At 44.1% G+C, this 12,123-nt stretch overlaps 1 protein-coding gene across 5 annotated transcripts in view; it reads left to right on the top strand.

Moving 5' to 3' along the window:
• Positions 1-11,353, top strand: part of LOC147449661 (tRNA-specific adenosine deaminase TAD2-like) — a 71,857-nt gene extending 60,504 nt beyond the window's left edge. For 4 of the 5 annotated variants that reach the window (XM_086522044.1, XM_086522048.1, XM_086522047.1 and 1 more), the window contains one exon: positions 10,966-11,353. In XM_086522044.1, the coding sequence (XP_086378170.1) occupies positions 10,966-11,021 (56 nt within the window). In that variant the 3' untranslated portion in view covers positions 11,022-11,353. The other variant, XM_086522046.1, reaches the window with a different exon arrangement.
• The last annotated feature ends 770 nt before the right edge of the window (positions 11,354-12,123 follow it).

Genomic DNA, 12,123 nt, shown 5'->3' with positions numbered 1-12,123 from the left:
ATCCTGGTGGACAGTTGCCCTACCTAGGCCTTAATTATTACTCAAGGCCCATCCCCACCTATAAAGGGAACCATCTGCCAGCACTTGGAGCAAGAAGGAAGAAGCGCCCAGTTCAGCCAGCGTTTTAGCAAAGGACATCTAGCATTTTCTCAGCAGGAACATCTAGCGTTTTTGCGGAGTTCAGCCAGCAGCCAGCGTTTCCAGAATTCAGCCCCATCGCTGGCAATTCTCAGCCATACCAGCCAGCGTTTTGGTTTCCAGCCCAAGCGCTGCAACAGCAGCAGATCAGCCCTGCGTTTTTCAGTTTTCAGCCCATCCCTCGCTGGGTGTGCAAGAGATTCGTAGCGGTTCCCATTGACGGATGCGGTCCGGTACTTCGGTAGTAAATTGAGCTCTCTTCTTGGCAAATTCCCTCGCCGAAATCGAGTGCTCCACTGCTGTCCATCATCACCTCGTCGAGATCTGCGTTTTCAGCCCATCATTCTTCTCACATCGGAAGTGCAAATCAGCCTGTGGTGGTCATCCGCAATTGCTACATCGAGAAGAATCCAAGGTGCATCAAATCAGCCCCGGAGGTGCCTCTTCCCTAGGAGTTACTGCGGTGATTTGTCGTCGTCAAGTCAATAGAGTCTGCATTGAGGTATTGCATTGTGTATACATTCCATTTACGCAATCTAAAGCAAATACCACATCGGTAACGGTGTGGGGGGTCCTTGAGAGGGTTGGTTGGGACTCCATCGAATGTCGCTCTCTTCTTCTCCTCTCTTTCTCTCTCCCTCTACACATCTCTATTGCACTCTCTCAACCCCTCTCTTCAAAGGAACATAAAAGGAACATTCAATTGAAGCACAAAGTACTCACTAACGCAAGGAAAGAAGGAAAGGATTTTGTGGAAGTGTAAAACTAGATCTTCACCATTTTAATTCCACTGCACTTGACATTGGTATCAGAGCTTTGAAGATTTTGCACTAATCTGCTAATCCCCAAAAAAGTCTTTTTTCTCTCGTGTTTTTGGTTGTGTTGCCAGCCCTTCGATGTATACTCCTCCCACTCTTGGGAGGAGCAAGCCTGCCTCTGCGCGTAGAGCCGTGCTCCTTGAGCGTCAAAAAATAGCAACCAATTGTATACCGGGTGTTGCATGTGGGGTGTGCCCGACGAGGGGGTAGATAGTCTCCGGAAGATTAGTCTGCGACCTTCCTTGAACCAAGAGGAGAAATCCTTGCATGGTCAAGTCTCGTAGCGGTATGGATACCTCCACAAATCAAGATGGCGAGCAAGTACCACCTATGGATCCTCCAAGCCGTCCCCCAACTCCTCCTCCTTCGCCCTCAAATCCCATGGATGCTATGATGCGCATGATGATGGAGATGATGATGCGGCAAGACGAAGCTTGACGACAAGAGCGTGTGGAAGCGGCGGAGCGTGAGGAGCGTCGATTGGCGGCCGAAGCCGAAGCTTGTAGGTTGGAAAGGGATTCCATGCGTGATCTCATCACCACCTTGGCGGTGCGACCCCAATCCCCCATCTTCGGAGCCCGATTATGAAAAACTTGCCAAGACCCTCGCGGAGGTAACCATTGCTACACGGACAACCAATGGTCCCATTCTCGAGAAGATCATGTTCAGTAAGTATGACGGTAAGATAGAGGCTATTGTCGGTTGCATCAATTTACATCCTATTTTGCGGTTGTTAGAAAGAGTGAAAATAACAAGATTATCTTGGCTTCCATGATCTCACGGGTGATGCCATCACTTGGAAAGGATGAATGGATGGAGAAGCAAGCGGCGACCCATACGGTTGCCCATGCCGAGTCCTACCTCGTTCCCCCTCTCGAGCTTAGTTGGAAGGAGTTTGCGGAGGATCTTACGACTCGCTTCCTCCCTCCACAGTACTTGAAGCGTTTGAAGGAGGATTTTCAGGCTTTGTCTCAACAAGGTAAACCGGTGATGTCGTATGCTAACCGTGTGTCACAGCTAGATGAGAGGTTAGAGGCTTTTCTCCTTGAATTGGACCACTCGATCAAGTTTGATGTGGAGGCCGGTGATCCAAAGACGTTGCAAAACGCGATATGCTTGGCTCAACTCCAAGAGATGAAGCACAACAAGGGTAAGCTTAAGACGGCCTCAGGTAATGGTAATTCTTCCTCTCAAGATTTGTCTAAGGAAAAGGAAAAGGATTCTGTTGGGAATGGTAGCCATAAAAAGAACTCTCTTAGTTCTTCTTCTCGATCTAATTCTCCATCTTGATCTCAATCTAAGGGTGATAACTCTAAGGATAAGGGTAAAGGAAAATCTGATAATTCACACCTGATGAAAAGATTGCCCAAGGAATTTTAGGCGGTTAGTTAAGTGAGGAAGAACAAGCATTGTATGCAAAAGAACATAGGTGTTTTCATTGTCACGTAGTAGGTCACATGAAAAGGGAATGTCCTAAGAAAGATCTAACAAGGAAACCTCTACTGCATCAACTTTTGATGCTACCTCTCAAGTGAATGCTATGAGTGTGGTAAAGCAAGAAGCTAAGTAGGAGGGGATGTTTGAAGATGAGGAACTCATAAAATGTTATGGACATCTTAATGGTCAAAGGGTCATTTTGTTGTTTAATTCTGGAAGTTCTCAAGATGTCATAAGTGAATCTCTTGTGAAACGTGTCCGTCTTCAGACTTCTCCCATCCCCACCCTCCCGGTGCAGGGGTTCTCTGAAGGCATGGACGCTTCGATTTTTAAAAAATGTGATGATGTCAAGTTGATCATTCAACAAACCCAATTTACTCGTCGTTTTGTAGTCTCTAAACTTGCAGGATGTGATATCATTTTGGGTATTAAGTGGTTTCACATGCTCAAACCCATTATCAATTGGGAGAAGCTCACGTTTCTCATCGAAGATAATGTGTCGTAGCCCGTCCTCATTTGAGGCAAGAGCGGTATTCCCTCTCTCCCTCTCATCTCTCATGTCCAGGCAAACAGAGAGCTACATCGAGGAACCCAAGCGGCGGCCATCTATGTCAACCCCACATCAAGGAACTTGGGTATTCCTGACAGGTACAATGAAGGTTTTGTTAAGGTCAATTCGGTGTTTTCCCAGGATCATCATTCCCCTACACACCCTCCCCAGCGACCTATGGACATTGTCTCCGACCTATTGCATGACGAGGAACATGTAGGTAAAATTATTTCTCCATCGGATAAAGAGAAGCCAAAACAAGGTGATTTCTCGTTTAGGAGGCTTCGCCCTCCCAAGGTACGGTCTTTTGGTTTACCAGTTCTCTTTGTTCGTAAAAAATCAAATTCATTTCAGTTTTGTGTGGATTTCAGGGCATTCAAGTCAAGGATGGTCAAATACCGGAAGCGGAGACCTCACATGGCCGTTCCTTTGGAGCGTCCATAGGAGGCACAAAGAGTTTCCAAAGTGGACCTGTCTAGTTGCCGTCACAAGGGTGAACTTCCAAGGAGCACCTAAAAGAACCACCTGAGATAGTTGTCCCCAAGTTGAAGCGTTTTCGAATGCTTCCATTTCAGTTTGGCAATAAAAAGGAAGCGAAGCAACATTTCCTCAAATTCAAGGATCGAGGGACACATGAAGCGGCGTGGGTGGATGAGGAATTCTTCACCGATTACCCGGATTTGCTAGCCTCAAACAAGGAGGCCATGCAGATCGGTACCCGTACCTCACCTTATGCAGGAGGGGATGTCACGTGCACATGGCTCTGTGTGCCACGTGGACATACTTCATTGACTTCTAGAGCCAGTTTTCCCCTTCTTCCTAGATAGGGATGTCTAGAATCCTAGGAGGATTAGTACTGGAAATTTTGTGAGCCTGTTCGCAGGACCTGCATGTCCGAACAAATCCATTAGATTAGGTTTTCCAGGTTTGGAACCCTCTTGCATAAATGGTTTGTATACGCGTTTTGACAGATGTTATTACACTACGGTGGGCATCTGGCATGTCAAGCATGTAGTTCTAGGTTAGAGGAATTTGATGTGCCAGACCGCACGTCGATCGGATTCCCAAGTGGGCGGATGTGCGACAATTGCACTTAGATTTGGACCCCTTGGACTTATTTTCAATAAATCATTTTTATGACTTATTTGTTGGAAATCCTGGTGGACAGTTGCCCTACCTAGGCCTTAATAATTACCTAAGGCCCATTCCCCACCTATAAAGGGAACCATCTGCCAGCACTTGGAGCAAGAAGGAAAACGCGCCCAGTTCAGCCAGCGTTTTAGCAAAGGACAGCCAGCATTTTCTCAGCAGGAACATCCAGCGTTTTTGCAGAGTTGAGCTAGCAGCCAGCGTTTCCAGAATTCAGCCCCATCGCCGTCAATTCTCAGCCATACCAGCCAGCGTTTTGGTTTCCAGCCCAAGCGTTGCCGTAGCAGCAGATCAGCCCTGCGTTTTTCAGTTTTCAGCCCATCCCTCGCCGGGTGTGCAAGAGATCCGTAGCGGTTCCTATTGACGAATGCGGTCCGGTACTTCGGCAGTAAATTGAGCCCTCCTCTTGGCAATTCCCTCGCCGAAATCGAGTGCTCCACCGCTGTCCATCATTGACCTCGTCGAGATCTGCGTTTTCAGCCCATCATTCTTCTCACATCGGAAGTGCAAATCAGCTCGTGGTGGTCATCCACAATTCCTACATCGAGAAGGATCCAAGGTGCATCAAATCAGCCTCGGAGGTGCCTCTTCCTGAGGAGTTATTGCGGTGATTTGATGTCGTCAAGTCAATAGAGTCTGCATTGAGGTATTGCATTGTGTATACATTCCATTTATGCAATCTAAAGCAAATACCATCGGTAACGGTGTGGGGGGCCCTTGAGAGGGTTGGTTGGTACTCCATCAGGTGTCTCTCTCTTCTTCTCCTCTCTTTCTCTCTCCCTCTACACATCTCTATTGCACTCTCTCAACCCCTCTCTTCAGGGGAACATAAAAGGAACATTCAATGAAGCACAAAGTACTCACTAACGCAAGGAAAGAAGGAAAGGATTTTGTGGAAATGTAAAACTAGATCTTCATCATTTTAATTTCGTTGCACCTGACAACTCTCAACGGAAAACTTCTCTAGCCAAATTGTGTATGGAAAGAGTAGATACAATTGTCAGACTACTCCTTTGAGCACCATGAACCATGCTCTCACCTTGCTCCATTGGGCTACATCAAGTCACTGTGGGTTGCATCTGAAAGGTTTCAAGATATAGTTGCAATAACTGAGGTGAATCAACCAATTTAGGCTCTTCCATCCATTTAGCATCCAAAAATGGATAGTTCTTGAACTTCACCAAATAGCGTCTTGCAACCTTTCCTCTAACCTTCCTTTCCTTGTACCAGACTTGGACACTCCAAGTCAAGAATCAATCACGACAGCACCAAATAACCACTTCAAACAATTCACAGATCACAATAGATTTGCACTGGCCAGGCGGAGTTCCGTGCCTAGAGATATTGGTCCCAAAGACTGGCGCCCCTTTCGGTATTTCTTTTTGTATTAATCAATCATCAAAGTACAAGAGAGCGGTTAGGGTTTCACTCTCAGAATCTGTGTCCAGATGCTTTGAGAAGTGAGGCCCTCACCACTAATTTAAAGATTACAAGGGATGCCCAAAAGCAAAGCCCCAAAAGCTTGAAAGCAAAAGCAGATTCTCTCTCTCTCTCTCTCTCTCTCTCTCTCTCTCTCTCTCTCTCTCTCTCTCTCTCTCTCAATGAGAGTCAGTAAAAAGCAAGTTCTCTTTTTCTCTCTCTTTCTCCCAAATCATAGCAAAAAGCTGAGATTTGCGTCGCTCATTTTTTTTTTCACCTCCACGATTTCCGGAAATTAGGGTTTTTGGCAGAAATTAGGGTTTGCAGGAATTTTAGGGCTTCTGGCAGAAATTAGGGTTTTTGTTGTCCGTATCCACGTCATCACTTTGTGACATATCCCCCTCTTGAAAGCATTGTAATCGACCGCGATACGCTTGCAAAACCGACAAAAGTCATAAACTGTCTTAGCAGACATTGACTGTTAGTACCTACGTACTAGGAACACACATCTTGCACATGTACAAAATCGACAGTCACATCACAGGACATCACTAGACATCACAGGACATCACATGACATTCAACATTCATTCGGATCTTAGACCATGATTTATCGGCAATGTAGCTAGCAATCACATCTAGGTCCAATCGGGACCTCATCTATGTCCGATTGACTAACCCCTATTGCAACCTTGTCGATTCGAGATCAAGTAGACCAAAATGCTGCAGTCATTTCGGCTATCAGTTCCTGCACGCCTACGAAAGAAAAAGGGAAAGGAGAGGCTTTTTCCAAAGCTTAGTATGCGATACTACGGACCTTTCCAGATCACTGACAAGATAAATGATGTCTCCTTCCGATTAAAACTGCCAGATACTTGGAGGATTCACAATGCATTGCATGTGAGTCTCTTGAAACTTGTTAAGGGTGATGTGCCTGATGAGCAACCCAAAGTGGAAGAAAACGAGGAGATCCTTGTTCTTGAACAGATTTTGGCACATAACAATACGAAGAAAGGTAAAGTCCGAAGGCGGTTCTTGGTTAAGTTCAAGAACTTTCGTGCATTTGATGCGAAGTGGATGGAGGAGGACCTAGCAGATACTCCTCGGATTGTGAAACTTTACCTCGATGTTTTGGTTTAGCATAGTCTACTCCAAACAGAACCCAGAAATTCAGCTTGGCCGAAGATCCGGTGCAGTGGGATGCACAAGAGGAGAGTTACTCCGCTCCTTTGTCAATAGATGCCTTGATTTTGATACTAAAGTCATTGATGTCTCTTTGAGCTTCAGGGATACTGAGAGCTGACAAGATTCTTCTGGATGACTTTATGAAATGGAATTCCTGATAATGATACTGATTTGTTTCTTCACTTCTTTTGAGTGCAGGAACTGATAGATGAAATGACTGCAGCATTTTGGTCTACTTTATCTCGAATAGACATGGTTGCAATAGGGGTTAGTCAATCGGACATCGATGAGGTCCCGATTGGACCTAGATGTGATTGCTAGCTACATTGTCGATAAATCATGGTCTAAGATCCGAATGAATGTTGAATGTCATGTGATGTCGTATGATGTGACTGTCGATTTTGTACATGTGCTAGATGTGTGTTCCTAGTACGTAGGTACTAACAGTCAGTGTCTGCTAAGACGGTTTATGGCTTTTGTCAGTTTTGCAGGCGTAATCGTGGTCGATTACAATGCTTTCAAGAGGGGGGTATGTCACAAAGTGATGACGTGGCAGATAGCAAAAACCCTAATTTCTGCCAAAAACCCTAAAAATCCTGCAAACCCTAATTTTTGCCACAAGCCCTAATTTCCGGAAATCGAGGTCTTTTTTTTTGGATATTTTTGAGCGACGCAAATCTCAGCTTTTGGCCAGAAAAGCATAATTGCTTTTTGTTGCTCTCATTGAGAGAGAGAGAGAGAGAGAGAGAGAGAGAGAGAGAGAGAGAGAGAGAGAGAGAGAGAGAGAGAATTTGCTTTTGCTTTTAGAAGCTCTCTGTGAGAGAGGGAAAAGAGCTTTTGCTTTGAGGCTTTTGCTTTCAAGCTTTTGGGCCTTTGCTTTTGGGTATCCCTTGTAACTTTAAATAAGTGGTTTGGGCATTCACTTCTCAGAGCATCTGGACGCAGAGTCTGAGAGTGAATCCCAACCCACTCTCTTGTACTTTGAACTGATTAATATAAAAAGAAATACCGAAAGGGGCGCCAGTCTTTGGGGCCAATATCTCTAGGCACGGAACTCCGCCGGGCCAGTGCAAATCTATTGTGATTTGTGAATTGTTTTAATTCCTGCAAACCCTAATTTCCGGAAATCGCGGAGGTGTTTTTTTGGGGAAATTTTGAGCGACGCAAATCTCAGCTTTTTGCTATGATTTGGGAGAAATAGAGAGAAAAAGAGAACTTGCTTTTTATTGACTCTCATTGAGAGAGAGAGAGAATCTGCTTTTGCTTTCAAGCTTTTGGGGCTCTGCTTTTGGGCATCGCTTGTAATCTTTAAATTAGTGGTGAGGGCCTCACTTCTCAAAGCATCTGGACGCAGGGTCTGAGAGTGAGACCCTAACCGCTCTCTTGTACTTTGATGATTGATTAATACAAAAAGAAATACCGAAAGGGGCGCCAATCTTTGGGGCCAATATCTCTAGGCATGGAACTCCGCCGGGCGAGTGCAAATCTATTGTGATCTGTGAATTGTTTGAAGTGGTTATTTGGTGCTGTCGTGATTGATTCTTGACTTGGAGTGTCCAAGTCTGTTACATTCCTTATGTACCAATATCTGTTCAGGAACAAGAATATCAATACAATTAATTCTTCCATTTCGGGCTGTTCCTCATCAAACATATTCTCTGGCACAACACCAACAAAGGGCCTTAGAAGGCTGACATGAAAAGCATTATGTATTTTCCAGCCTTCTGGTAGCTTCAACATGTAAGCTACATCGCTGATCTGTTCTGAAAGCTGAGAAGGACCATAATATCGCATATTGAGCTTGGGAAACAAACGTTCCTTGCCTTTCCTTTTCCTTAAGCTCGTCTTTTCAAAGCGCAAAAGTACCCAATCACCAAGTGAAATTACAAGTTCACTGACGATCAACAGCTTTCTTCTGCTTAGCTTGAGTCTTCTCAAGAGAAATCTTTATCTTTCTGTATATTTCATCCATATTTTGCACATATTTGTCTGCCTCAAATATCTTGTTCTTAGTTTGCATAATGCGTGGGACTTTCTTCCCTCCTTCCAATATCTCAAATGGTGCCTTACCTGTTGACGTATGCACAATGTTATTGTAAGCATACAGTCAATTCCAATGATTTCCCATTGGCAAGTGGTGGGCTGGTTACAATGGCATTCATCCGCCGATTGAGAGCTCAGTAGTTTGCTTTTTCACTGAGCAAACCAGTCCTAGAGATTACAAATGGAATTAATGTGGACTTTGAAAAATATACAAAGGTTCTCGTCAACGAACTACAGGAATTTCTTTAAGCCATGTTTCTATTTGCCTTCTATTTCGATAGCTTGGAAAGATTTAGTCATAAGCATTCCGTGCAAGGTTTAGGACACCTCAAAACCCTCCGAAGTTTCTAGTTATTCTCTATTTATGCAATGAAACGGGTTAGCCACACAACACCCAAATGTTAAGGACTTAAAAAGTCTTAAGTACTTTGGAGTTCAGGTTGAGCATGTACCCCCACACAACTCATGCTATCTCTGATATATATGTTCAAAACTTCTTTGCATGACAACGCCTTTTCTTTTCAACACCTTATCTTAATAACAGCCCTACATGAGACCTCCTGAAAGTCCAGCGGTCCTCACTTCTGATTTGCTAGGTCCTGCTAATTTGTGCCTAGGCCTTGTTTGTGGGTTGGCTCCCTTCGTACTATCAGGCAAGGATTGCGCACCCTATGGGCCTTCCATGTCCAAAATTGTCTCTTGTGGGTTGTTTTTCAGCCTGCTTTGCCAGCCTTTGATGTGCTTGCGTGTCTACCCTCGAGGCTTGCTGGAGCATTCCCTCCAATTCTTACTGAGGTATGAGAATTTCGGTATTTTTACTAGTGATTGCTCTGTGAAGCATGGTTATCTTGAAGAATTTGTTGACCTTTCTGTGTCGATTCTTCTCTTCCCTTGAGTTCGGGACGACGAAACACATCGAGAGCTCTGATATCAATGTCAAGTGTAGTGGAATTGTTTTAAGGATTTTAACTCAGAACTAGTACCTCACTCAAGCACAAGGTTCCTTTACTTCACTTGAGAGAAACTAAACACAATGAAAGAGTGCCACAGAGAGAGAGAAAGAGAAATGACACCGGATGAACCACCTCCTTGCTCTATTGCTAGAGCAAGTTTTTGCATCTTTTACTTGCACAAACTTTTACAAGGTTGAAAGTTGAATGCTAAATGCCTTATGCTTATGAACTGCTAAACACAGGTGCTGAGCTGATGCTGAAAACGTTGATTTGCCAAGGATGCTGATGGAAAATGCTAGGGCTGATCTTCTGAGGACGCCAACAGAAAATGCTAAGGCTGATGTGTTGATGCTGATGGAGGACGCTAGGGCTGATCTGCTAGTGCTGAGGAAGAGGGAATGCTGGGAGAGGCAAAACATTAGAAATGGGGTGTTGGTGCAATGGACGCTGGCTGCCCATCATGCGGGTGATGGGTTGTAACGATCTGACGATTGCAGGATGAACCCCATGGCTCACATAAATAGGCTCAGAAGCAGAGATAGAGAAGTTTTGAATCCCCCACGAATCTACTTTAAGGAGTTTTTACTTAATAAATGATCTAACTAACTATTCACATGCCTACATGACTTTATGAATGCATTTGTGCAAGAGGGTATGCACTCTAATGATGTGCCTGATCATGCACGTCCTTCTAGAGGCTCACAAAGTGCTAGGCTAAATCCCTAGGCTTTTCCTAACTAGGAATGACACTTATTTTTAGCAGTACACATCCACAAAGAAAAGATGCAAGGGAGCTACCCGAATCTGGAACCCTAGGCCTCCCAAAGCCCATCCTCCATAGAAAACATAGCATCCATACATAGCATCCATACCTCTTAGGCTTAAAATTCTAGTACGAGGCATTTTTAAAAAGTGTTAAAAAAAAAACCCTAGGTTTACTGAAATCCCACCTACAATTCTTGAATTTACTTTTAGATTTTAGAGAACCTATAGAATTTAGAGAAATTTAGTGTAAAGAACTTAAAATCTAGACAATCTACCTTTGAAATTTTCCATGAATAGATTTCCAAGCTTGTTTGAAAAAAGTTTCTTTCAAGATCTCGAGATGATTAATAAGTTGAGGCAGGTGGAGTCCCAACCAAGTTAATGTGGTTTTTATTTTTTGTTTTCCTTGTTAAACTTTATTGTCTTTTTATGGTTTTAGTAGGCTCCAGCTGACTGCTTTATTCGTTTTTTTTCTTCTCATTTGTTGTCTGTTTTGGTTTTCTTTGCAGCTCCAAAGCCTCATAGGCCTCTGCGTACGAATGATGCAACCATTGAAAGCTTATGACTCTTCCGGGAGCAATCAATAACACCCATTGTGCATCCCTTGCCATGGTAGATAGGAACAATAAACAAAACTGATGATTTGGAAGGTTGGATTAGTCACTAAGTGGTTTGATGGATTCTGTGTGGAGATGCACTCAAAAGGACCTTTGTATAGAGTCAACTACAGAAAGTATCACATAATTATAGCTACAGTTTCTACTTACAATTTTGTACTAGTTATATGATTATGCAGATAAGAAAAGTGTCAGAACACGATTACTTGCAATGTGAAGTGCGGTCAACCCTGCCGCACAAATTCTTTTCTGGAGAAGTTTCAATAGTTGTCCTACTGATTTTGCAGAATTGCATTGATCTGTAACCCCTTGTTTCAAATTTGGTTTGATATAGAGTTTCCAATTTTCCTCTTCATGGGAAGCCGAAAGTCCAAAAGAAGGCAAAAAATGGAGAAAGCATGTCATTTTTCAGGGGTAGCTTTTCCTACAATGCCAGTGCACATAACGACTGGCGGAGGGGAGGCCAGGAACCACGGTGGCAGCAGCATTGCAGGGATTCTGGCTGCTGACTTGGCAGTGATTGAATGGTGAAGCATTGACGTTCTTAGGAGTCATGTAGGTGAATGAAGGGCCTCCATTCTTGGACCTTGAGGAAATGGTAATGCATACTCAGACCAAGTTGAGCTCTAGAGAGGATGATCAGTGAGAGGCATGCTAGTATATAGAGGGTTCTCACAAACCCAGCATGCGACCTTGCAGTGGATAAAACGGTTGAAAACTTAACCCTTCAACTGCGTAATGCTGATATGGCATTTAGATCTGCAAAACTTGCTAGAAATCATGGGCTTAGGCCCTGCACAGACGCTTAAGGCACGTGCATATTTCGGAGCCTTTGCTTTTACCAAGTTATACTTTTTGGGGCGGTCTGTTTTTAGGGCCCCTGGGGTTACTCTCTAGTGTCTCTCTTTGGTGTATATCTTTATAAGGAGCCCTGGGGTTACTCTCTCGTAGACCAATGGGAGCAAAGTTGCCGAATGAGAATCCTCCGGCAGTTGCACTTTTCTGAACTATCAATCAAAGGGCGCCAGTCTTTGGGGCCAGTGCATTTGG

The sequence above is a fragment of the Adiantum capillus-veneris genome, chromosome 10 (genome assembly GCF_014529385.1).
Source record: "Adiantum capillus-veneris isolate H3 chromosome 10, ASM1452938v2, whole genome shotgun sequence".
Classification (NCBI taxonomy): domain Eukaryota; kingdom Viridiplantae; phylum Streptophyta; class Polypodiopsida; order Polypodiales; family Pteridaceae; genus Adiantum; species Adiantum capillus-veneris.
This window is presented reverse-complemented; position numbering and strand designations above follow the sequence as displayed.